General features: G+C 37.0%; 1 protein-coding gene across 7 annotated transcripts in view; it reads left to right on the forward strand.

Moving 5' to 3' along the window:
- The first annotated feature begins 9,393 nt into the window (after positions 1–9,393).
- Positions 9,394–26,816, forward strand: part of ASPH (aspartate beta-hydroxylase) — a 213,079-nt gene continuing 195,656 nt past the window's right edge. For 2 of the 7 annotated variants that reach the window (XM_081265760.1, XM_081265761.1), the window contains exon 1: positions 9,394–9,770. In XM_081265760.1, coding sequence (XP_081121886.1) covers positions 9,644–9,770 — 127 coding nt within the window. In that variant the 5' untranslated portion in view covers positions 9,394–9,643. The remainder of the gene's footprint in view (positions 9,771–26,816) is intronic. The other 5 variants (XM_081265762.1, XM_081265763.1, XM_081265767.1 and 2 more) reach the window with 4 other exon arrangements.

The following is a 26,816-nucleotide window of genomic DNA, read 5'->3' on the forward strand; positions in this document are numbered from 1 at the left end:
CCCAAGAACCCTGAAGTCCTATGCATGGAACCACTCCAGCTGTTTCCTCCTCCCCTTTTTGTCTCCGTGCCCATGCACATGTGCAGGCAAAAGTAGAACGCAGCCGGGGGGCATGCTTGTAATCCCAGTGGCTTGGGAGGCTGAGGCAGGAGGATTGCAAATTCAAAGCCAGCCTCAGAGAATTAGTGAGTACCTAAGCAACTCAGCAAGACCCTGTCTCTAAATAAAATATAAAAAAGGGCTGGGGAAGTGGCTCAGTAGTTAAGCACCTCTGGGTTCCATCCCCAGTACCAGAACAACAACAACAACAACAAACAAGTAGAAGGCAGCTGCTGTATTGTGATCATTAATTTGCATGCTAGTCTCCCTCCAAAACAACATGCATTTCTGGAGGGCAAAATTCACATGCATTTGGTACATACCTGGCATGAAGTAGGCACTTGATTGATGATTGGAGAGTGGGTTACACAGTATGCCTATGGATTTTATCCAATAAAACTGCCAGTGTTAGGGTTTTTTGGATAGAAATTATATAGCCTGACTTATGTACCATGGAATTAAATGGCACTTGTATAGCATGGGATGGGGCTGGGCAAGTCAAGGGGGTCAAGATATACTTAAGGAAGGAAGGAAAGTTGAGAGTAAGAGAGAGGGAAGATCAGTGAAAGCATGTTGTTAAAATTTCTATGTTTCTTAAGAAACTCCTGGGAACTTTTAGCTATTATTGATGGTTCTGTTTCAGATCTAGCAGTTTGGATAATGAGCTTGATTAAATTTGGGTACATAGGGATATTGTCATTTAAAATTCAGAAAGAAACAATTGCTTACATTTAGAAAGCGCTTTCTACTTTCCAAGGAACTTTCCCATTAATTGTCTCATCGTGGTGTCCAGGAAAGTTTCACATTGTGCAAAATGCAGTCAAATTAAGTCAATAATTTAATCCGGTAACAGAATCATTCATTCTTTTACCATATTTATATCTTTATGTAGAGCTCTCAAGCATTCTCTTCACACAGTAGTGGATAGTACTCTGTGTTGCTTTGAATATAAAAAAAATTATTTTCCCACTCATATGAGTCCATTTTCTATTGCTATAATAAAATACATGAAACCAAATATAAAGAAAATAAGTTGATTTATTTCACAGTTTGGGACGGTGGAAGTCCAAACAGTATGCTCTGCTAGATCTGGTGAGGTCCCTTCTCTATTCCCAGCTGCATCCAATCGTGCTGGTTGGCATCATGGTGGGAACATGTGAAAGGGACCAATCACATAGTGAGACAGGGAGCACAAAGAGAGGAGAGGCCAGTCTTGCTCTTCTGTAGCAACCCCTCTCTTGGGAACTAACAGGGGTTTGATAAGAACTACCTAAATCCCTTTAAGGGCAGTGCCCTCAGTGACCTAATTACTTTGCATTAAACCCCATCCTAAAGGGCCCACACCACCCAGTATTGCCAGCCAAGGCCAATTTCCAACCCATGAATGATTGGAGTACACATTGAAACCACATCCAAACGATAAAGAGGTATCCTCTACTGCCAAACCTATGAATAGACAAAGAAAATGGAAGAGACTGTTCTCAATAGCAGCTGCCTGGACGTAGCATTTGGAATGCAAGGGTAGAAGGAACTTTCTTTTCCAGTGTAGATATAACGGGGCACATGAATCTCTAAAGTCTTCTAGAAAACTCTATGACAAATGAGATTGTTTCTCTTAATGATCCATAGATTTCATCAAAGACTGTTAAATTTGTGATATTTGCATATGAGATACTAAACTCAGAGAGGCCCAGTGGGTTTCTGGAGGCAGCACATCTAGTTAGAGACAATGTGATTTGTGGTACTTCCAGTTAAATGCTATTTCCCACTGTTGCTCAGATATATTTAGGAGCCTTGAATTTCTAACTCCAGAGAGTAGTTATATCTTAAAGTAAGTTAGAATATGAAAAAGACCTTGCACATGCCTTCTGAGCTCATCTTGAGGACAAGCATTGAATTGGATGAGTTAACATATCTTACTTACATAATTTCACCCATAAAGTATACAGAAAATGAGTATACTCATAGAAAATTTACTATGCATTAAAGCTTGAAGAGAACTGGTAATGCTATATAATTTTACATTAAAGTGTCAATTTGGTTTCTTTGGAAATAGTTACACAGAAGACATTATTTAAGAATTTAAAAATTGGGAGCAAATCTAATGCTGTAAACTGGAATAGTCTTAACTCATATACTAAAAGCAGATATAAAGATACTAAAGAGAGATTAATAATCATGAAAAAGTGAAGAACAAAATCTTTAAATGCAACAATGCCAGAGCTATAAGTGTGCATGTCAGAAATATTAGTAGAATGATACAAAATAAAATTTTCTCATTTTTGTATATTAAATTTTTTTCTAAATTACCTGAATAGTACTATTTTTAATGATAATTATCAGAAAGAATATAACCTAATAATAGGCAATTAATTGGATGGCTACCTTGTATAAATACAGGAAAAAGAGTTGTAGCTGATTTAAAACAAAATAGCCTTTTATATTCTTTATTCCGGTTCCTTCCTCTACTTAAATCTTCAGAGGCCCATATGTTTTCTCCACATTAAAAACTAGCTCTTGAGAGAAATGTCATGATACTAAAAGATAGAGCCCTGAAAATATTGTCTTATGTATTTGGCAAACACTGCCAAAATCTCAAAAACTGTAAGAGAATGTGTGCACATACACTCACACACACACACACACACACAGAGAGAGAGAGAGAGAGAGAGAGAGAGAGAGAGAGAGAGAGAAACAGACAATATGTGTTGCCCTATTGGCAAATGAGCAAGTGCCCAAATATTTTCTGGCAGAGTACAGTAAACAGTGCAGATCTGACAGCAGTTCCAAGTGGAAAATAGAAGGGGACACAATGAGAGCATTCTCTGTGGTCCTCAGGCAGCCAACAAAGCTCCCCAAAGTGTTGTGTGAAGCCCAGCTCCCCATTCTTACAAAGCCTTCCAGATCACCTCGAGTACTGTAAGACACAGATGGAGAAGAGAGAGACCCTGGGAGGGTTTTCTGGAGATAACAGATGGAACTGGAGTGAGGTGTCATTCCCCTGTGGCTTTGCTCTCTGTTCCTTAAGAAGGAAGGGGTTGACCACAGGCAGTGGCCCAAAAGATCTACAGAGAAAGACAAGGCACTTCTGCAAACCTTCTTTCTAGTTCTTTGAAGTATATTTAGGCCCAAAGTAGGATGAGTTGATCACAAAGAAGTAAGAAAATGTGAAAAGAAATGTTGGGAAGAGTCAGAGACGGTGTGGGGAAACCAACCATCAGTCACTGTCATCAGACTGATACCACACAAGGCATGGGAAAGAGCACTTCCCTCTCTCATGTTAGTGTTCCAATTTTTGGTCAAGTAGAAAATAGTTGGAAACTATTCAGAGCAGCTGAAGAATTATGACCTTGGGGACTGGTGATCCTTTTAGAGCAGGAAATATGTAAGAGAAGGTATAACAGAGGGTTGTTCCATCGGTCACTGCTGGCCCAAGGACCAGTCTATGATGTGTAAGGCCCCATGCAAAAGCAGGAAGAGGAACAGAAGAAGTGACATGGAGCTCTTCCCTCAACCATCTTAAAATCTAATTACTATATACAGATGGTTGCACCTGCAAAAAATCCTTCTCCACTTCTGCTAGAGTAAGCAGAAATTCTTCTACAAAAGGAACAAGAGGGATGCCAAGCCTGGAGTGAGGGCTTTGGAGATGTTTGTGCCATTTGTCTTGGGGAAAGTGTGCACTCCAGAGAGATGGGATTGCAACAGTCCTGCTTTCCTTACAGGCCTATTGGTAAGTTCTCCTAACCCTCGCTCCCCATTGTAAAGTCTTTTGGCTGGTCTCTCTGGCATGGTGCCTTATTTACTGCAGAGTTGTTAGCCTGTAGGATTAGAGCCAGAGGCAGGCCAGATTTTTGCCAGTCATGCTGAGCCTATCATCCTTCTACTCTAACAACTTGCATTTTTCCTGAGAGTCCTAAGAGTGGGGACAGGAGGAAAGAGGACTTTCTGTTAACTGGAGGAGATTGTTCCCAAAAGATATAGGGTTTCTAACCTGCCTTCCAGTTCAATTAATGGAAGGCATTTTAGCTTTGTGTCCACAGTATCTCCCAAGACTGAACTGATGATAGATCAGGGGGAAAGTGTCAGAGAGTATGAGACATGCTGGTGACCATACTCGGAATCCTCCCCTTTCCACCATGACCAACATTGGACTATAATGGAATGGGGTTACTATCAAGGGTAGTTTGGAAGGAACAATTCATTAGAAAGTAGCAGAAGGGAAAGGGCACAGAGGTATCCTTGATGTCTTGAGATGAGAAAAGAGTGAAGAGATATCATTGTGCCGGGTGAGGGTCACTTCCCTTCTACAATACCAATGTTATGCATTCTCCTGCAGACACAGGTAAGAATTAGACCTGAGGAAACATTATTCAGTGAGAACTGCTGTTTATAAGTTCTGCTCCTTGAGGAAAGTGTAAGTTTCAGACCTAAATTTGATTCTAATAATTCCAGTTCAACATCTTTTCATACTTGAAGTGATACTTTTCACTTGAAGCTTGACTTTCCTTTTTAAAAAGCATTAGATGGAACATGAACTATTAGTATACAATAACTTATATGAAATTCACAAAGTTTGTGATGTACCATGCACATATGTCCAATCAGCTACCAACTGTAAATAATATCAAGCCACATTCTAACTTGGAAATAGGGGAGAAACAGAAAACCACCACCAACAACAATAGGAAACAAGAAAAACAACAACAAACAAAAAAACAACAAAACCAAAAAACAATAACCCAGGTATACTTATACTTAGCTAATGGGACAAACCTTATTTTTGCCTCTTATCATGTTGGTTTTAGGTCATTCATAGATTATATTTTGTGCCCCATGGTAATCTGTTCTGGAAGGCCTATTATTGTTGTAAGATACTCATTGCACTTTTAGAGACTTGGCAATTTGTAATTAGATTTTACATTTTAAGTAGGTATTCATTAAATATAATTGTCTATCTCAGGCTACTGTATTTATGAAGTGATTACTATACAAATTCATACAATGGTTTCATTCTTTTCCTATATTTGCTTTTTAATTTCTTTCTTCAGTTATTCATTGCTGCCCACATTTGTGGGGTGGGATAAATATTAAGTGGGTTACTCTTGTCTATTTTTAAGAAAATAATTCCTTTTAGGTTGAGTAATACTTGCAAAGACTTCCCCTTCTGTCAAAAAAGACATTGATTTTGTGTTTCTTCTGAGTTATCACCAAATATAAGCCCCAACATGCAACTTCCAACTGTTTTAATGACTAATCATTTCATAACTTCACAGAGCACTCAAGAATATTTCTGCTTGAGAGGTGCTGCAGAGCTCAGGCTGAACTGAGAGGAAGACAAGTGAAGCGCTCCATGGCCGTTTGTGTTGTCTGGGGAAAGCTCTCCAGAGGCAGAAAAACAGCAAGTACGGAAAAAGGTGGAAACATTCACTATATATCGTCTGCTCTCGGGACACCATCCAGTTCACCAAGGAAGCATTAGAGAAGATGTCAACAGACCTTGTGGGCTGTAGTCTGCACACACCTAAATATTGTTTTTAACTTACTTTAGTAAGTCTAAGCACTCTATTAAGCTATTCATGTTTGATTTCAAACTTCTCAAGTTTGGGAAAAAGAATGTTCTTAGAAGCAATCTCTTAAGATACATCTAAACAGCAAAAACTTCTGCACTTAACTTTTTGCACAATGCATACCTTATTGTAGCTGCATTCTTGAGTTCTTGTGTCTTGTTGCTAGAAAGGCTAAGTGCAAAAGGTATAACTTAAAGAAGCAGAGAAAATAGAGTCATGTATAATATGTGAGACAGCTGTTTAGAAATAATTTCCACTAAATTTTACCAGATGAATATGCTTTCTAGTGCTAGGAGAAGTGCCTTCAGGGACATGCTGGGTATTGGTATGTATCTCTTATTCAAAGGGATTTGCCAAGAGAGGAAGGAATTTATCATTTGATGGAGTATAAAATATTCAGGACTACTAGTTCATAGTCACATCACAACACTAAATAAATTTTAAAAGTAAGGGATGTTTTTAGTATTCCAAATATTTAGCAATCGTCTTTAGGTTAATCAAATCTTTTTTGTAATGACACTGGGAGACAGACCCACACCCATTATTTTTATGCTAGTGAGTCATTTGGCAAAGTCACTTAGTTCTTTTTTTTTTTTTTTTTTGAGAGGCTCAATAATGTTTGTCATGTGCTTATGAAATTGCAGAATAGATTCAAGTCAGGATGATGACACTGCAAAAGGGCTGAGTTAAAATTATATTTATGTGGTATGTGCATAATTTCCCATCAACCATCAGGGATCCAGGCTTACCAATATGATTTTGCATATTGTATTAACACTATTCATTGTAAGAAAATATATTTGCATTATGCATTTAGACATCATGCAATTGGAAGATCCTGAAAGTTAGTTTCAGGATATTTTTCTTTTGATTAGAGACCTATTTAACCTAAAGAGAATTGTTTTTTTTTTTCTATGAAAGACAAAGAAGTATTTACTTTAGCTATACATATGCACACGACTTATTAGATTCTCAAGGCAAATTAAATATAAAATTATTTTGCAAACCAATAGGATATCTGAGATTTCTCCTCATTATTTTCTCTAATTAGTTTTCATTACTAACTACTTCTCAATAATATTGATATTTACATTTATAAACCACAGAATTTACCTAACCATAATTAGTTGTTAGTCTCTAATTACTTGCCTTGCCCCACATGTTTATGTTATGTTTATGTTTCTTTCTGGCAATAGGTTTGAGACTTAAGAGTCAGTTGATTCTATCAATTTCCTCTGCTAAGAACTTTGGATCTAGCAATAACCATCACTTAAATGTTAATAATTAAGAATTATTTTATAAGAAGCACCAATCCTGATAGGAAAATATAAGAAATTGAAATGCAAAAGGAAATGATAATTTTTCTTAGTTAATATGTTTTCAGCTCATTTTCCAATATCACAAGATAATATTTCCAATTCTAATCTATTTTTGGCTAGATGGTAAAATTGTTTCTGCTCATATAAATTCATTCTGTATTTTTATGATGTAGATACTAATCAGACTGGTGCAAATGTCAGTTCATTTACTCACTGAGATAAACCTCATTTGGGAATAATTGCTTTGGGAGCATTTTGAGTAGAAAAAGATTTAAAAGTGCCCTCCTATGTCCCAGCAAAACTTTCATTGTGCCACATTCCACTAATGTAATATGAAAACATATAAATGAATCATGACCAGTGGAAATTCTTCCCCCCCCCCATGATGACCTAACTTATGTTAAATAAAGCTTGGGGAATATTCATTTTTAGTTTGTAATAATAAAATTTCATATTAGGAAGATTGCATACAAATGAGAGGCACTTTCTAGGTAGGAGGTTAAAATGGAGTTTTATAGCAATGATTTTAATATACATAAGTAGGTCCAGAAATATGTAATTTTGAAATCATTTGACTGGAAGTTGTGAAGGAGCAACAGGAGAAAAAAATTAAAACCAAAACAACAAAAAAAAAACTAGGGCAAATGGTGTCCTCCAGCTCTCACTTGCAAATCCCACTGAAGCCAATGGAAATTTATGAAAATATCTGAAAGACACATTTGGCCTAGTTCAAAAGTTCCATTAAATTAGTATTTTAATACAGTGTCCTAGTTTGGTGCTGTTTTTGTGGTCCTTTTAACATTATTTCACTCAGCATTAGAAAAGAGGCTAGGATAACACAGGGTATTTGTCCCCTCAATTTCAAAGATGGAGGGAATCCTAACCCTCCATCTCCCACCCCATGCTAAGTAAAGATCTTGTGTAAAGAAATTCGTGGATCCAAGGTAAGCTTTGTTTTTCATGCTCATCAAGTGGGAAGTATAAACAGATGTTAAATGCAGAATTCTGATATTTAGACTGGGAGGATTTAGTCCCTGAAATTGGATTAGGTGGACAGTATTTGATGCTCTAAGTATTGTTTAGGATACAAATACTATTGTAGATGTTTCTTTATGGTTCAAGGAAAAACTAAGTAGTCTTTTTCCTCCCATGATTTGTATTTACAAAGTATCAAGGAACAGTTTCTGTGACCTTACTTACTTTGTTCAATCTTTAGCTCATCCTTGAAAAATGAGCACGATAATAGAATTTTGCGATTATTTGAGTTAAACTGTCATATGAAGTGAGAGCACTGTTTTTTTTTTCTTTCGTCAGTTTAACTCTTACTATTATTTTATATTAAGAAGCATCACACAGCCCACCACTTATTAGCCAAGCTCCCCCATCCTCCCATTCTTCCCCATTGAAATCATGTTATAGCTCCTGGGCCCTCTGGAGACACTTCTAGAGGGTGTTTGGAAACAGGGTCCCGAATTCGGGGAAGGTCTCTGAACGTTATTAAAAATGTATCAAATTACTAAACGTTTCTTGCCTATTACTGGTCTTGATGTTTAGTAATTTTGACACAAAGAAGATGAAGACAACTCTGACATGACATCAAGTCCTTGTCTGGTTCTTCCACGTGCCAACATTTTCATTTCCCTATTTCTAATTATGAGGCTGCACGGTCCAAGTACTTTGAGTACTAGAAGGGGACCCGGTGACCAGGGGCATCAGGGAAAGTTGACTGCAGGGGTTAGAATGGCGGAGGGAAATTTCAGATAAAGGGTGCTGCTGTCCAGGGTGAGAAAAATGAACTTTTTGTGTCGCATTTTCATTTTTATGTCTTAACCAAGATTCTCTAAAAATACTGATGGCACAAATGGATTAGACCCCGGTTTTAAAACCAACGGATCAATAACTGCGGTGTAAGCATTTAACTGGTCCTAGCGTCACCATTTCAGAAATAAGTCTTAAGACTGACAAGAAACGGGCATCCCTTTCGCAGGAAGAAGGATGAGACTCCTGGGTGTCCACAAAGGAAAGGGGTACGGGAACAAAATCCCCAGTGACCCGCCAAGAGGAGGCGCGCTTCTCCCGGGAGCTGCCCACGTGTCCGTCTGTCCCGCCCCGCGCGCCCCACCTCATCCCGATCCAGCAGGGTCCTCCAACGCTCGCGAGAGCCCTGTTGGCTTCCACGTTTGCCACGTTCCAAAGTCCCGAGACGGACTGGAGAGCCGAAAGTGGCTCGCGCTCTCCGGCTGCTGCAACGCGCCAGAACTGCCCCAAGTCTGCAGGGGGAGGGAGGGAAACACGGCAAGGTACCGCCCCCTTCACAGAGGCTCTTGCGATTGGCTCGTCTCCGCATCACTCATCCTCCTGTGGGTGCGGCGAGGCCGGTCAGGGGCGTGGCCTGGGGTGGGCGAGCAGCGCGCTCTCGCCGCGGGAGGGGGGGGTCACAGGTTCTGTGCGCGCGAGGCCCGGGCACGCGCAGCCCGCACGCGGGTGAAAGTCCTCGCAGGCACGGCTGGCGGTGCCGGAGCAGAGGTGGTGCTGCTGCAGCCGCGGCCCGTACCCGCTCCAGCGTCTGTCACCATCAGCTGCCCCCCGCGCCCCCTGTGTCCCTGGAGCACTGAGGAAGCCGCTAGGTCCTCGGCAGCCTCCGTGGAGCGCGTGATGGCCCCACGCAAGAATGCCAAAGGCGGCGGAGGGAACAGCAGTAGCACCAGCGGCTCCGGTAGCGGCAGCACCACCAGCACAGGCAGCAGTGGCGGCAGCAGCAGCAGCCCCGGGACTCGGAGAGGTCAGAGTCCGTGCAGGGCGGGGGTCCGGGGGGCTTGGGCCGGACCTCGGAGTGGTAACCCGGGCGGCGGCTGCAGCAGTGCTGGGGGTCCCTCTCCTCCAGGTCCATCTCCCCCAGGTCCCGCCGCCCGTCCTCCATCCCCAGCCTTGCTCCTCCTGTAGGCGCGCGGGGCTGAGGCCGCGGTGTTCGCGGGGCCTGGGGAAAGGGAGGGCGGAGGGGCCGGGCGCAGCGGGCGCCCTGGGGCTGGTCACTCCCGGGAGCCCCTCCTGGCAGTTCCCTAACCTGCGACGCAACCTCCTTGGAGGTTATCGACCTCTTGGCTTTAGATGGAATTCCAAGATGGGAGTAAGAGAACCTATTATCTTTGCCTTGTATATTTTGGGGAGTTTGATCCCAAGTCAGGGAAAGTAAGTTCCTGCCTTATCACGCGTGTTTAAGAGCACCAGTGTTTAAGAGAGTATATTCGGAGGCGGGGATTGGGGCGGCGGGGTTGGGAATGATTTGAATATTCATAAATTATTCTTCATTTTAGGTCTTTTTCTTAGTTTAAGTTGCGATCGCCTTTAAAATACCAGGGAATGGTATAAAATACTGGATGAGCTTTTTTATTCTCCTTTTTTTTCTTAAAAAGCATCCATTGAATATTCACCTTTCTCCTCTCTGTGCTTATCCAGCAAAGAGAGAAAACAGATGTTTTAAATCTGTTTCGTTTCAAATTTCAGTGGTTCTCTGTTTCTTTTATGTTTCCCTTGACTCATGTAGGATACTGAAACTGGAATACACATGTGCGTTGAATGTGAACTGTTAACTTCACTTAAGATGATTTAGCGTCTGTGCTGAGAGCCTCATGCAACGCATTGTATACGTCAAGAAAATAAATCAAATAACTATAGTTATATTTCAAAGAACTATTTCTTTCACAGCCCTTGTGGTTTATTTTCACGTGTATTGTCTTTGTTTCACTCTCTCCTCTTGTTCATTCCTTAGCCCCAACTCCTGGAATGGTCCTGTCTCAAAATAGGGGCTCCGTAAATATTTGATGAGTGAATGAATGAATGAATTTGAAAATGATAGAAGTAGTGCAGCTAAATCTATTGCATATATTTACCTTTCTGAGAACTAATATTTGCATTCTAAATGGAAGGAATGCATGCAGTTTGAAGGTTAAAACCAGAATATTAATTAATTCACCTTTGACATAAGTAAAATTTGTGTTCATTGTTCACTTGTCTTTAAATGTCAGTTAAACATGCAGAGGGTTAGATTGACTGCTTCTGATGACTGGGGATACCCTTTGAACATTTCTAAATAAGCCCAGGCACCAAGTAGAGAAAGCTGATGAAAAAGACTTTAATGTCAAGTTTTGTTTTACTATTTACATGTGAAACATGTCTCCCCCCCCTTTTTTTTTGGGGGGGGAGTTACTAGGGCTAGAACCCAGGTCCTTTAGCATGTTAGTCAAGTGGTGTGCCCCTGAGCTACAATCCCAGTGCCTCTTTGTCCCATTTCATTCTTTGCACTTTTAAGTTGGGGACTGATTGCCGCTGAGGAAGTCACTTTCTAAGGCCTGTTATTGGTAATAATTAGTATTGAGAAAAATGCATGATTCCCGCCCCCTATGGGATAAATAATTGAGCCATTTAAGTCAGCTGGTAAGTATAGGAAATGCACAGATCTAAATTAACTTATTCTGTCTTTCAGATGGCATTTTAGAGCAATCTATGTATACTTGAGGATCTACAGCCTTTAAGTCATTTCTCATATTGAATTCATAATTGTCATAAAACATAGCATATAAAAAGGAATGCATAAAGGAGGAAATACCTGTTACAAAAAAGATTCAAGAATTGATATTGAAGTCCTGTCCTGCATATTACATAATGCATTTTCTTTTTTTTGTAGATTTTTTTCCCATTAATATTAAGTTCTGACTGTATGAGGCAGAAGGCACCAAGGATAGAAACCAGGATTCTTTTGATTGACCTACACAATTAACACTGTAGTGTGAATGTGTGATTCTATTTGTATTGCTATTTTTTAAAAATAGCAAGATATACCTGAAAGATAAAGCTAACTTTTCTTTCATTCTTGTGTTTATCTGGTCATTGAGGTATGACCATTGAAGTGCAAACTTTTCCTGGATGCTTGGGAAATCATAGAGGCTAAACAATTTTTAACAGTGACATTACCATGAGGCCCATTTAGTTCCTTATTCTAATTGTGTAGAGGAGAAAATGAATACTCATAGAAGTTGTCTAGTCCATCGAAAGTTGTTCAGTTCATGGAAACTCAGCTAGTTACTGGAGGAATTAAGACTAGGATTCATATATTGTTCATTGCATCATGCTATTTGAATTTTAGGTTCTCTAATATGCAACAGCTTATGGGAATTGGAATTTGAACTAGTTTATCAAGTTTCCTTCTGGCTTTCTTCCTGGCATGTTATACTTTGTTATTGAAGAAAAGGGTGCCTGTTGTGCTGCTAGTTAAATTTCCTTTGACTAAAATTATTTGAATATCTTAAGTTTGAGAGTGGGCTCAAATAGTAAATTTTTTTGAGATGTTTTTCATTGACAGTCTGAATTTGATTGGTCACATTAAACATTATTATTTCTTTGTTTTTTTTTTTTTTTTTTTTTTTTTTTTTTTTTTTTGTGAAAGTATGGGGACAAAAGATCCTGGTCCTTGAAGCATACATTTGAGGGAAATATCTGCCTCTGATTTCATTTAACTTACTTGAAACACGATTCAGTGGAGTTTAATTTTACCTTTTTAAGCTTGTGTTTTAGAATACTAAAAAAACATGAATAAATTGGACATCATATCTTTAGCTTGCATATAAAATTTGACCTGAATGGCTAATTGGGGCCAGGAGAAGATTCTTTCAGATTTATTGTTTGAAAAATCTTTGAAGAACAATCAAGATGTCCTTTGGGCTTATATTGTTGTACTCATGTGTAATGTTTTTTGTCTGTTTAACTTTTCCCTGTTGAGTATCACCCACTCCTTTTCTGTAGCTTGTCACTTGCTTTTCCATCTGCCTGTTTATTTTGTCCAAGTATCCTGCAACTTTATTACCCTTTACCGGTAGGTGGCGCTGTAGAACTCCTTTCCCCCTTCCAGTTTGAAGCTTCAGGTTATATAACAGCAATTAGGTTTTAAAATTATTATTATTTAATCAGCCTGTCCTTAAAACTATTGATGAGTAAGTACTTCAAAAGTCTTAAAAAAACATACTGATGATTAGTTCTCTTAAGATCTTTTTTTTTTTAAGAGCTAAATCTTTCCAATATTTGTTTTAAATCAGTATCTTAAAGTCCAAAGGCACAAGTCACTTCTTTCAAAGGCACTGTAGGTAGTAAATTATCATCTGTCCCTATCCATCTATAATCTATCTCACATCACATTATTAAAAAGCATAATTTGAAACACAGAAGCTGCAGAATAGTTGATGATAGTTAACCCATGAAACCATACAAGGAAACCCAAAGCACACATCCATTGCTAGCTTCAAAGCGAAACAGAAGCTCAGCAACTGTTAAGCTGTCCATTTTTCTCCATTAATGTTTTCAGATTTATTGTTTTTTGGGGGGAGGGGGGCTTTTTGGTGAATGTTTTAGTCTTCTTTTTTTTTTTTTTTTTTTTTTGCTGTTGTGAACAAAAGACCTGACAAGAACAATTTATTTATTTAGCTGTCATTGTTGTAGTACTTTAATGGGATAATAGTTTTAAAACTATATTTAGAAACACATCTAGATGGTGGTTCAAAACAACATTTAGTGAGGAAGTTTGAAATAAGTACAAAGGTACAAAAGAGAGAAAAATGAGAAAAATCTAAAATCTTTGATATTTGTGATAGAAAAGAATTTTTGACATTCTTCCCCACTGAACATGCTAGTGAAGTTGTTAGCAACCCCTTACCAAAATCCATGCCTTTAGTAATCTGCAGCAATATAAGAAGTATAAAACACAGATGCTTGTTTACATCATGTAAATTAATCTTAATTGAGTAACACTGAACAAGGACTATAAGAAATCAGATTTACAATCTATTCATGGGCATTTTAAAGAAGTCTTCACAACTAATGAAAAGCTTTTGTTAAAGATAGCATAATAGAAATGATACCCAAACCAGTATCTTTTTGTTGCTGCTGTTGTTCTTTGCAGATATACGTGACAGTATATTTTGATATATTTATATACACATGGAGTATATCTTATTTCCAATTTGGATCCCAGTCCTGTGGTTGCACATGATGTGGAGATTCACTGTGGTGCCTTTATACATATACATAGGAAAATTGTGTCGGATTCATTCTGCTGTCTTTCCTATACCTATCCCCCCCCCCCCCCCGCTTTCCCTTCATTCCCCTTTATCAAATCCAATGAACTTTTATTTTGCTGTAACCTACCCCCTGCATTGTGTGTTAACATCCATTTATCTTGTTAGCATCCACTTGTCAGAGAGAATATTTAAACTTTGATTTTGGGGAACTGTCTTATTTTACTTAGCATGATAATCTCTTGATCTATCCATATATTGGCAAATGTCATAAAGCCATTTTTATAGCTGAGTAGTATTCCATTGTGTATATACATTTTCTTTCTCTATTCATCTGTTGGAGGGCACAAAATGAAATTTAATAGTAAAAATTTGCTCAAGCAGTCTTATTTAGGCTTATCTTATTTAGAATTAAATGTGTTTATATGCTATCTATAAGATAGATATATACACAAATTCATTTGGTGGGTTTTTGGTCCTTTACAAACACACTTACAGTGTTTTTCTTTTTTCTTTCTACTGTCAATGTTTTTAAGATTACTGAGTAACCAAAATATACAATATGCTGCTTTTTGCATTCTGGCTCCCTTCACCTGGTGAGGGAAGAGGTCCTGGTGAAATTTCCTTCCTTTAAGCAGAGGCTATCAGTTAGTGCCAGCTGCTTAATCCTCCACTAGGATGAAAAGATAGGAAGGTCATAATTTATCTACTACAAGAATTGTGTGCTTTTGTTGTTGTTTAGTTAATAGCATTTGTCTTTCCTGGCCAGATCATATAAAACCAAAATTAACTAAAAATGTTTTGAGATAGTTCTTGAACACCTTTTGAGAAGACAAAAAAAAAAAAAAAATCAATCTGTGGTGGGGAAGTAAAAGGAAAAAATATATTTTAGTCTTCAATTAAAAATCATCTGTGTCATAAATTCTTAAAAAATCAATATATGGGGTTTATTTTGTCAGCTAATTACCACCAAAGTAATATGGGTAGAAGTTCATGTGAGCTGTTTGTCAGATTTTCGGTTGGCATCAAACATAACTCCTGTGCTGGCTGATCCCAAAGAAACAAAGAAAACCCATTTTTCTCCAGAAAGGCAATGCAGTTTGGAAGAAAGAGTTTGATGACCAGCATTCTTATTTACTTAAGATTATGCAGCAGGTCCCTCAACATGTCTCATCTTAGTCTCCTCAAACAGGAAGACTTATTCTCTGCTTTCTTTTTGAGTTGCAATAGCCCAAGACCAATTTTACAGTTTGTGCTTCTATGTTTCCACTAAAGTACTTCTGATAGTAGGAGAGTTGGAGAATATGAAAATGTGGGTAGATCCAAGCAGGTCATTGCATGCTTGAAATTCTCTGATGTACAAAAAGTTATATTGTGTAGCATATATGTTTCAAGTCAAATGGATACTTTTGATATAGCATGTATACTGTGGCTTTGAGTACTACTCAGAGTATATTTGTGTAGGTATTCCATTTGCACATCCACCTTTGAGTTGCTAATTTGCCAGCTAATCTTTTGAAATTCTGTAATTTATTTTCTTTCTGGAGTGAAGATACAATTTAAACTTTTGATGGTACTCTAGCTACAGTTTTAATATCATGAAAATGTGCAATTTAGTTTGCATTTTGAATACAGTTCTTCTGCATCTCCTGTAAGTTGTTTATTTTTAACTAAGGTACAAAATATTTTCAGGTAGCCTCCCTTTAATAAATCCTCTATATAGGGTTAGATGGGAGCAACAAATTCTGGTGTGCTATTACACAGTGGGGTGACTAGATGACAGTAATGTACTGTGTATTTCAAAAAAGCTATAAGAAAAGATATTGAAATTTTTCATCAGAGGATATTGTTTGAAGAATTGGGTATGTTTAAATAATACACAGTGTATACATATATTGAAATATCACACGGTACTCTTAATATGTATAATTTTTATGGTTTTATGTACAAATTGAAAATAAATTCAATTAAAAGAACTATATGCAAATAGAACCATTTTACAACTTATATGAAACTTTGGGGGAAAGCTGCAGCCATCTGGGAGACCTGGAAGTGCCCATCTGGCTCTTTCATCTGCCACCCCAGTATCCAGCTGCTTAGCACTGCATGTATGTTTGGGATAAATCTCTTTGGGTGAATGCGTGTCTGGTTTCATTCTGCATTTCTGGCCATTTCTGTTATACAAATAGAAATTCAAGATGTTCCTTTTTTCCTATTTTTCTTATCTATGCCCCGCTGAAGGGGTATTTTCTGGAATTCAGTACTTTTTCTTCTTTGTTCTAATATTGCTGGGAGCCAAGATTGCAGTTTAATTTTATCTTTCGTTCCTCAGATAAGAGGGTGCTTTAGGCATTTGATTGGTACTTGATATTTGTTTTTCAGGGTTGTGTCTTGGTTACCCTTGTCTGATGTGCTTCTATTTTAATGGCAAATCACTGAATGTTGTTTAGCTCCCATCAGATTGATGGTGTCTACGGACAAATCTGATAGATAACCTATGAGAGCTGACAGGATTTTGAGCTTGTTCTGTTAATCATTAAAAAAAAAAAAAAAGTTGCAGAAGATCTAAAGGATCTGGAGTATTTTTTGGTCCCCTGTGAGTTGAGATGACTTGCCCAGTCTTGTGAATTTCTTCACCTGCCATACATAGTTTCACTGTGCTTCAAAGAATAGATGGTTAGTGAATTAAATGGGTGAAGTGGGTGGTTGTCCAGTTATGGCAGGGTTTCCAAGGACAGCCTTGGTAGTGGAAAAAAGAATCTCTTGCTGAACTTGGAGAAATGCCAACACTTCTTTCCTACATGTGTGCCCACAGATTTAACCCGGTGACTCATTCTGTGTGGAAGCCAGAAAGAAGCAGTCCCAACTTAAAGTGAGAGGATATTGTTTGATAAAATAAGTTTATTCCACAACTACCATGGTTGTAACTGCCTTTTCTTATGTTTAACATTGGCTTGACAGTTATTTCTATTCTGCCACTGTATATAGTCATGGCTATTTTGTTATTTTATCCTGTCTTACTTCTACTTCTTGTTTATTATGCTGCTAACGTGCACAGTTTTCCTACTTTTCAGACTTTGCTTTTAATTTGGGTTATTCTGGAATAGTATACTGGAAAATTCTTTGGTCTTTGGTTCACATGTAAATTTTATTTAGGAGCAATTGTTTTTCTTCTTACATTAACACAAAAATCTATGTGTGAAATATCTGTTAAAAGAATGTCAATCATTTAACTTTACCTTTTTGTTCCTGAATCAAATAATTTTGAGCAAGATGCTTTCTAATCAGTTTGTGAATTGTTTCACAGGCTCATTTTTTTTGGTTAAAAAAATACTTGCATCTCTGTCTGTTCTAAATAAAAGTATTTATGTGTTGCTTGTTCAAATTGCATCTGTTTGAAATTTTATGTATTGAACACCTGCAGATAAGTATAAAGAATAATGTAGTGAACACCCATGTATCTATAATACACGTGAAAAAATAAGACATAACCATATACATGCAATTTCTTCTGTGATCTACTGTTTTAACTGTTCTTATAAATACTGTTCTTATAATTACTCTTAAACATTTCTTTATATCATGCCAATACACAGAAATAATACATACATAATGTTATGTTGCATGTTACATGTTATGTGTCCATATATGTAAATATATTTATTGTTATATATGAAAACTACTTAGAAAGTGTATCTATCTTCTCTGTATAGAAATACACATGTACTTATTTAGTGTGTGGTAAAAGTTTTGTGACTATGCTCTGTGTTAATCGTGTATCTATCTTCTCTGTATAGAAATACACATGTACTTATTTAGTGTGTGGTAAAAGTTTTGTGACTATGCTCTGTGTTAATCACCTTTTTATCACTGTGCCCAAAATACCTCACAGGAACAACATAGAGAAAGAAAAGTTTATTTCAGAGTGGCAGTTTCAGAAATTCAGTCCATGGTCCATGATCTCCATTATTTTGGGGCCTGAGGTGAGACAGAATGTCATGGTAGAAGGGTGTGGCAGAGAGAAGCTGTTCAGCTCATGGCAGCCAGAAAAGAGAGAGAATTTGATGAGTCAGGAACAAGATATAATCCCTAAAGGCACACCTCAGTGACCTACTTCCTCCAGCCATGCCCCACCTGCCTAGAGTTGCCACCCAACAGTCCATTCAAATATTAATTCATCTAGTGGATTAATATACTGATGAAGTTTTAGCTCTCGTATTCTGTTTTTTTCACATGTGAACATTGCCGTGTTGCCTAACACATGAGCTTCTCAGGGGAGACTCCTAGATCCAAATCGAAACAGGCTCTACTTGTTATACTAACTATTTAGACACCATTTGAGATCCTGCCAAACTTTGGTTCTTTATTTTCATATGTATAGTCCTTCACCATATGAATCTGTCACTTTTTATTGAGCTGTCCAACTAAGACCACTTTGCTTTCTTTCAAAGTCATGTTACTCCTGGATGCTTTTGTACTATCGCCTTGTGTATGTGTCTGAAGGTTTCTCTAGGATATATATTGGATTAGGATTGTTTGGTCCTACAGGACACACATATTAAGCTTAAATAGATATTGCCTTTATTTTTTTTAACCCAAAGTTGTTGTATCAGTTCCCACTCCTATTTACAATGGATAAGATCTCCTATTGTACAACTATCCTTGGTAAGGTTTAATATTTGCAGGTATAGTGGGTGTGAAGTAGGCTTTTATGGTTTAAATTTTCATTTTCCTAATTACTAGTGACATTAGTCATTTGTGTTTCCTCTTTTATGAATTTCCTGTTCAAATACATTGCCTGTTTTTCTTTTTCTACTGTTTGTTTTGTATTTTTCATATTGATTTGAAAAATGTCTTTCTGAATCCTGAACCTTTTGATTTATTTGTATGGTAAAGGTCTTCTCCCAGCCTGTTAGTATCCACATTGTCATTTTCTATTTTGTTGAACAGACTTTTATGATTTTGATATATTAAGAGTAGAATCTTTTTATTTTCTGCTTTGTGGTTTGTGCTTTTGTGTTTTATTTAAGACATCTTTTGTAACATTTCATGAAATATTCTTTGCTTTTCTCCTAAAAAATTAGGAAATTTATTTATTTATTTATTTATTTAGCCATTGGACTTCTACCATATTAGGTGTAGATTTTTTTTAAAAAAATATATATGTTGTGGGTAGAGATCTAATTCAATTTTTTTAAAAGAATGTATAATAAGACTTTTGTTCAAGGAATGTGCCTTCTTTCTACAGAATCTGAACTATCAGCTCCAGCCTGTGTGTAGTTTGTGTGTATAGACAGAGTGGAGGAGTTGTGTATATAAACAGGTGTGGAAGAGATTCTCAAGTAAGTTTCATGAAAAACATTTTAAGATTTTGACTGGGATTTGTTGAATTCATAGAATAATTTGGGACAAATACACATATTTATGATCTTGAGTCTTCTTTCACATAAGCATAATATTTCTTATTTAAATCTTATAATTAATTTGATCCAGTCATTTTTTTTCCATACTAGGATTTGAACCCAGGGCCACTTAACCACTGAAGTACATCCCCAGCCTTTTATATTTTTTATTTGGAGACAGGGCCTCACTAAGTTTCGAGGCTGGCTTTGAACTTGCCACCCTTCTGCCTCAGCTTCCCTAGTTGCTGGGATTATAGGCATGTTCCACCATGCCCAGCTTAACCATTTTTAATAGAGTTAGTCTTGGTACTTTTATTTTTTGATAGTTTTTTTTTAACCATATTTTTTTTTCTGAAAAATTTAAAAATATGCACCTCAGTTTAAAGTCTCCCTTGCCTAAATTCTACAGTTACTAATATTTATATTTGCTTCATGTCATAGCCACTAATTAATCCTTTTCTTTTATACACTTCAAAGCAAGTTGTAAACATCAGTATACCTCACTTTCCTGAATGTGTGCTTGCCATTAAGTAGAGCTCAACATTTGTTTGTTTTTTTCCTCTGAGGTAATATTTTCATATGGTGAATTTCACAAATTTTACTGTATGATTTGAAGAGTTTTTATAAATATATCTACCTATATAACTCAACACCTTATGAAGATAGAGAATATTTCATTCACCTCAGAAAGTTTTTTCAAACATGTGCTTACAGTTTTCTCAAACCTGTGCCTTGCACCTCTCTCTGCCACCAGATGCCAACCATTCTTTGAAGTTTTTCCCCCACCATATATTAGTGCTGCCTATTCTAGAATTTATTTTGCAGGTACTTTTTGTGTAAGGGCTTCTGCCACTCTGCCTCATGATTTTGAGGTTCATCAATGCTGCTGCTCACAGTACTTCATTCTTTTTATTTCTGAAAGTATTCCACTCTGAGAGTATGGCACAATTTGTGTTCTTGAGTTGATGGCCACCTCAGCTATTCCTAGCTTTAGTCTATTATGAAGAAAATTTTATGACTGTTATAGAAGTCCTTCCCCCTTTTTTTGTGGATATATTTCATCATTTTCTTGAGCAAATACAAGAAAGGAATAGCTGGGATGTAGGGTAGGTATATATTTAGTTTTATTAAAAGACTGCCAAACTGTTTGGTAGAGCAGTTGTACAGTATATTTTACACTCCCACTGACAACCTGTGGGAATTCTACTTGTTTTGCATATGTACCATCATTTGGTGCTGTCAGTTTTTAAATTTTTTAGCTTTTCTGTTGGGTATGCAATGGCTTTTTGTTACAGTTTACAGTTGCCTTTCTATGATTACTAGTGATGGCAAGACTTTTTCTTGTGCTTATTGTATACATTTCTCTTCTTTTGGGAAGTTTCTGTGTAACTCTTTCACCACTTTTTACTTCTTTGTTTTTTGCCTGTGTCTTTATGTATTCTGGATGGAAGGTCTTTCCAGGTACACATATTACAAATACTTCTCCCAGGTTAATTGACCTTTTGGTTTTCCGAATACTGTTTTTTGAAGAGCAAAATATTTCTAGTGTTGACATCTGTTCTTGTGTTCTGTTTTTACTCTTTCTGTCCTGAGAAACTTTTTTTATTCCCAAATCACAAAGCTGTCCTACTCTATTTTCTTCTAGCAGTTTCTTAGGTTTCATTTTTATGATTAAGTTGTGATCTTTCTTAGTTTAATTTAGGATTAGGGGTGTGTGTGTGTGTTTTTGTGTGTGTTTGTGTGTGTGTGTGTGTGTGTGTGTGTGTGTGTATATATATATATATATATATATAATTTTTTTTTCTCTATAGCTGTCCAGGGGTTCTGGCACAATTTGTTGAAAAGATTTTGCTTCCATCATTGAATTGCTTTTGGTGTGACTGGCATAAAGCAAACGAGAGTACAAATATGGGTCTCTTTCTGGATTCCTTATTCTATTTTTTATTATCTATTTTCGTTAAGCTTATATGACACAGTCTTGAATACTCCAGCTAAATAGTAAGTAACAGCTAAAACCACATAGTGTTCATCTTCCAAATTTGTTTTCCTTTTAAGAGTATTCTAGTCCCTTTGTATATCTATGCATGCACATTTTAAAGTAAGGTTTTACAGAATGAAGCATGCTAGGGCTTATCATGAGAATTACCTTGAACCTATAGACCCAAGTTTGGGAGAATTAACATCCCACTGAGTCTTCCATTCCACAACAGTGATATAGTCATCATTTATGTGGGTATTACAGTTATTTTTGCCTTTGCTTAAGTTTTTTGTACGGAACTCTTATGCATTATTGTTAAATATTTTTCTAAATATTTTAAGTTTTTTTATGCTATTGTAAATGATATTTTTTTTGAAATTTCACTTTGCTATTGAATGTTACTAATATATAGACATGAAGCCGATATCTACATCTTAGGTCTTATGATTTTACTAAAATATTATTGTTTTTTAATTTTAGGAGCTTAAAAAAAAAACCTTGAATTTATTCTTTGGGATTTTTCTGTGTACATGTCCTGTCACCCTTAAATGGGAAATGCCCAACTTCTTTCTTTGCCACTTTTTTTTTGCCTTACTGTGTACTCTGGAGGAACACTGCTGAGTAGGAATGATTTGAGCAAACATTCTGGCTTTGTTCAACAAGTAGAATATCAACTCTGCATATTTTGCAGATACTTTTTATCAGTTTTGGGGAAATTTTTTATATTTCTAGTTTAAGGAATTTGTCAAATTCTTTTTCTTTATTGCCATTCCATGTGGTGAAGCTGAATTATCCTTGTATACATTTCTTTATTTGCTAGTATTTTGTGTCTTTTTTCATGCTGAATGTAGGTCTGTGATATTCTTCCTTCTTTTCTTTTTCTCTTCTTCCTTCATTCCCCACTTCTCCTTTCTTCCACTTCACCCTTCCCTAATTATGATTGATACTGAGTATTTTCTCAGCATCTATTGGGAAAAAAAAAAGTGTGTGTGTGTGTATTTTTTTTTTCCAGTTCTGTGCTTTCATTACTAAGTTATAATAACAGGTATTCTAGTTAAAAACTACCCATACATTTCTCCAACTTGGCGATTTTATATATATTTGTAAATATTATTGATTTAGTTTTATTAATAAATCTCTGAGTAAAATTGACCAAAATTTTCATTCTTGGTTTTGTTTTCAAAGGTTATCCTAGCCACATACATGAATTTAAGAGTATTTCCCCTTTTTCTATTCTTTGGCAAAGTTTGTATAGAATTAGTCATTGAGTAGAACTCATTTGAACCTTTTTGTTGGTTTATCGTGCATGGGACATTGTGGGTAAACATGAGGGGAAATAGCTTTATTTTTAAATGTGTGTAGGATTATTTAAATTTGGTTTCTTTTTGATTCTGGTTCACCAAGATACATTCTTACTTTCTTTGTAGGCTCATGTGAGTGAGTTATTTTCTAAATGTTCTGTCTTTGAAGTTTCAAAACATTCTGGCAAAAGGTTTGTGGTTTTAGCTGAACCTCTTGTAAGCAGAATATAGGCATCATGTGCCAGTTATTACTTTGTAACAAAATAAAGTTGCTTTTAAAAAATCACCACATAGTAAACCATTTAATGCTGCTAATTTGGTTTGATGGATTCAATATGGAATCCATCTTCCTCCTCAAATGATAAGGACTAGCACCAGGTACATGAGTGTGGTCAAAATTGAATTTACTTCTTCATGAACAAAACATAGTGCTTATTTTTGAAATTCAAGATTTATTTGATTATTTCGTGCTTTTTGGCCCATCAGTCTATTTGTAACCAGCACAAAGAGAGGCCTAGGGTGCATGGCACAGATCCAAGTCACAATTATTGAACATTTTCTTTGCTGCTGTGGAGGTATTAATAGATGTTTATGCCAAATATAGCCCAGAATTTCATGTGCATGCTTGCTCTGTAAGATTACAGAGGTAGAACATTTTAAAGATGAAATTAGTGTATATAAAGGTCTAAATGTCCTAAGCAACTTTTTAATTTAATTTTATTTTATTGCTTTCTTCCAGTGGTAATGCAGCATTTGTGTTAATAAGTCCTCAGGCTAATTTTTAGAATTCTCTTGTGATCAATAAGACATTTAAGGTGCATGAGTAAGGGCGTAAGATTGAGTAAGAGGGAGCACAGTTTGCTAGCTTGTTTATTTAAAAGAGCTGGAAATGAACTGTGAAGTGTGTTTAAGACCCAGTCCCTCAGCTGGTCTCTCACTGGTGCCTTTCAGGCTTTTTGTGTGTTCTTAGTTTGTTTACCCATGTTTTCAACACCAGATATTTCAAATTTCAAATTCATTGAGCCAAGACCTTATTATTGTCCTTCAGTTTTGGCAGATGGCTCCTTCTCATTTTTGCAGAGAAATCAGAGGCCATCCTTCAAGCTCTCTCATCTGTCACATGATGGGTGGGGGTTAGCCTGGGAGTTGCTTGACATTGCAGACCGGCTGCCCTGAGGCTGATTATCCTGTAGCAATTAGGAAGGATCTAGGACGTGTGGTGTCTGCAGAAGCCAATACTGGAGAAAGATTGCTCTAATTTACATGTGAAAATATGAATAACTGAGCTTACATAGCAAGTACATCTCTATTATATCATTCAGTGGAACCCTTCTCTTTCTTTAAACTAAGGAGAAAGTTTGGGAGTGTGGTAGGTGAGTGGAGATGATTTGCAACACAGATAATATTTGCCATCTTGGCAGTCACAACTGTTGGGGTCCTTTTGTCCCCATCCAGGTTACTTGATTTGAAATCAAAGGCTGAGGTGTGAATCTGTGGGACTCTACAGGAACCCACAGTAGATATCAGTTATCTTCTGGGAATTCTCTTCCTCCTCCATCCTCTTTTGCGCCTCTTTTTCATTTAATGGAGACCAAAATGCAATCTATAGAAACCTTAAAAAAAAAAAAAAAAAAAAACCTGGTCTATGTACTATACTTAGCCAAATAGTACAAATCAGTAGTATGTGCTCTTCTTCTTCATTCTTTTCTTTAGGTCTTTCTGGCCAAAGGCAACATACTACTTAAATCCTAAAAGCACTTCCCAGGATTCCTTGTTTGACCCTCTTCTGATTCCATGACATACACTCTCCATAGCTTTAACTGTTGTTGATTGACGGCTCCCAGTTCTTTAGCACTCCTGAGCTATAGACTTGAATGAGACCAATAACGACAAAGAGAAACAGTGAGTTACATATCACTTGCTTACTGAGTTCTAACAATATGTCAGACATTGTATACTTATCTCTATTTTACTATTCGACTCTGTAGTTGTGTTCTAGTTTTTATTTTTTTCTTTATAGATGAAGAGTTGGAAGGTTGAAGGGATTAATTTGTCAAAGATCAGAAAGCTAATAAATATCAAAACTGGACTGCAGATCCCAAATCAGACTCTAAAGCTATTCTAGTTGAACATTTTAGACCATTATTATTTGTTACATAGATTACTCATAACAGTTCCCATTTCATCTTTTAGTCATTGCTATCTTTATAAACTGGAAATAAGGTCTTGTTCATTTCCTTATTAAAAAAAAACCCTCTAAGTTGTTTCACAAGGTACTCAAGATATGGTTCAGATTCTTTAGCATGATAAAGGAGGCTTTTCATGATCTTTCTCCTCCTACCCTCTCTACTGGTGCCTGCCTTACCCTCTTTTCCAAATCATGCCCCAGCCATTTTAAATTGCTCTCTGAAGGCTTGGTGTGTGTACTTGCTGTTTTTATTTTTGATGACAGCTCACCAGTGACCTTGCATTCTTTGTCTGACTCCTTTGCATCCTTCAAGACTAAGTTCCCTTGTCAGTTCTTCCCTACTCTCTCTTCAGTCTCTGCCTATATACTGAGTTTGAAAACCTCCCTCCCCTTTCCCATGATGTTCTTCTATAGAACTTGTGTTATATGGTTTCTTCAAATGATCAAAGTACGGGGCATCCATGATATTAGACAACAAAATAGCCTCATACTGAACTACACCCAAGAACAAACTTTGGCCAGAAAGACCTAATTTTTGATGTTGAGTAATCCTAAACCTCTTCAAGCATCTTTAAATCTTTCTCCATCTTTATAACCATATAGTACTTACATCATGGTTATTAGGATTGACTGCAAAGTGACTTATAGTGAGAGTTTCGCAAATATACTTACTATGCAGTGATGGTGACATTACCAGGGACTAACAGCTGTCAGTCCTACTCGATTGTAAGGACACCATCTATCAGGGACAGAAACCAGACTCAAACTCACATAAATAATTAGGAGATTTGCTTCAATTATAAAGAAAGCTAGAGGCAGGGCTGGCTTTAGATAAAGAACAATCAGTTGCTCAGACTGTCTTCACAGATTCAAATCCTTCTGGTTTTCCACTCAGTATAGATTACCCCCTTGTGGGTCCCAGAAGGTAGATGGATGGTGGCAGTAGGGATTGCACGCTTTCTTGTTCACATTCAACAGAAAGAAAGGAGCGTCTTTTTGCTCTTTATATTTAGAGATAGACTTCTGACTTCTGGCTCATGTTGGCTCAGGCATGCCTGTCTGGATGGGGCTGTGGTGATGCTTTGGGTTGTTTATATCAGGAGTTGGCTTTGCCAGATGTGCCGTCACTTTGCCGCTACTCGGCTCTGCTCCTGTGGTCTGAGAGTTGCTGTGGACAATAAGATCAGTAGATGAGTGTAACTGTGTTCCTATTAAACTTTATGGGCACCGAAATTTGAATTTTATACGGTTTTTCTTACATTATGAAATTTCTTCTTTGATTTCTTTTCAACAGTATTAAAAGTGTAATCACACTGAGCACTTGGCCCACACAAAGAAAACAGGAGGTCAGCCATAGTTTACTTTCCCTGGTGTAGAGTAATTTCTGGGGCTGGGAGAGACACTGCTAAGAGCCAGATAAACACACATTTTGTTTTCTTTTTTATTTCTAGCACTGAAATGGCTGCCTGGACATTGTAGTACTCAATAATAGATGAATATTGAGTATCAAAGTAGGTACTTAGTACAGTTCACAAAAAAGGTACTTAGATGTTGGAATGATGGGGTAGGGAGGGAGAGCATGGGAGGAAAATTACCTCTAGATAGGGAAGAGGGGTGGGAGGGAAAGAGAGGGAGAAGGGGAATAGCATGGATGGTGGAAGGAGACCCTCATCATTATACAAAATATATGTATGAAGATGTGAATTTGGTGTCAACATACCTTATATACAGAGATATGATAAATTATGGTATAAAGGTGTATTAAGAATTGTAATGCAATAATAATAATAATAATAATAATAATAATAATAGAGCTCATGTATAATGACAAAAAAATATGTTGGAATGAACAAATAAAGGTAAATATTTCTCCATAGCAGCCCCAAAAGCTACTT

This window comes from Spermophilus citellus, assembly GCF_964194105.1.
Source record: "Spermophilus citellus genome assembly, chromosome: 14".
NCBI classification, from domain to species: Eukaryota; Metazoa; Chordata; class Mammalia; order Rodentia; family Sciuridae; genus Spermophilus; species Spermophilus citellus.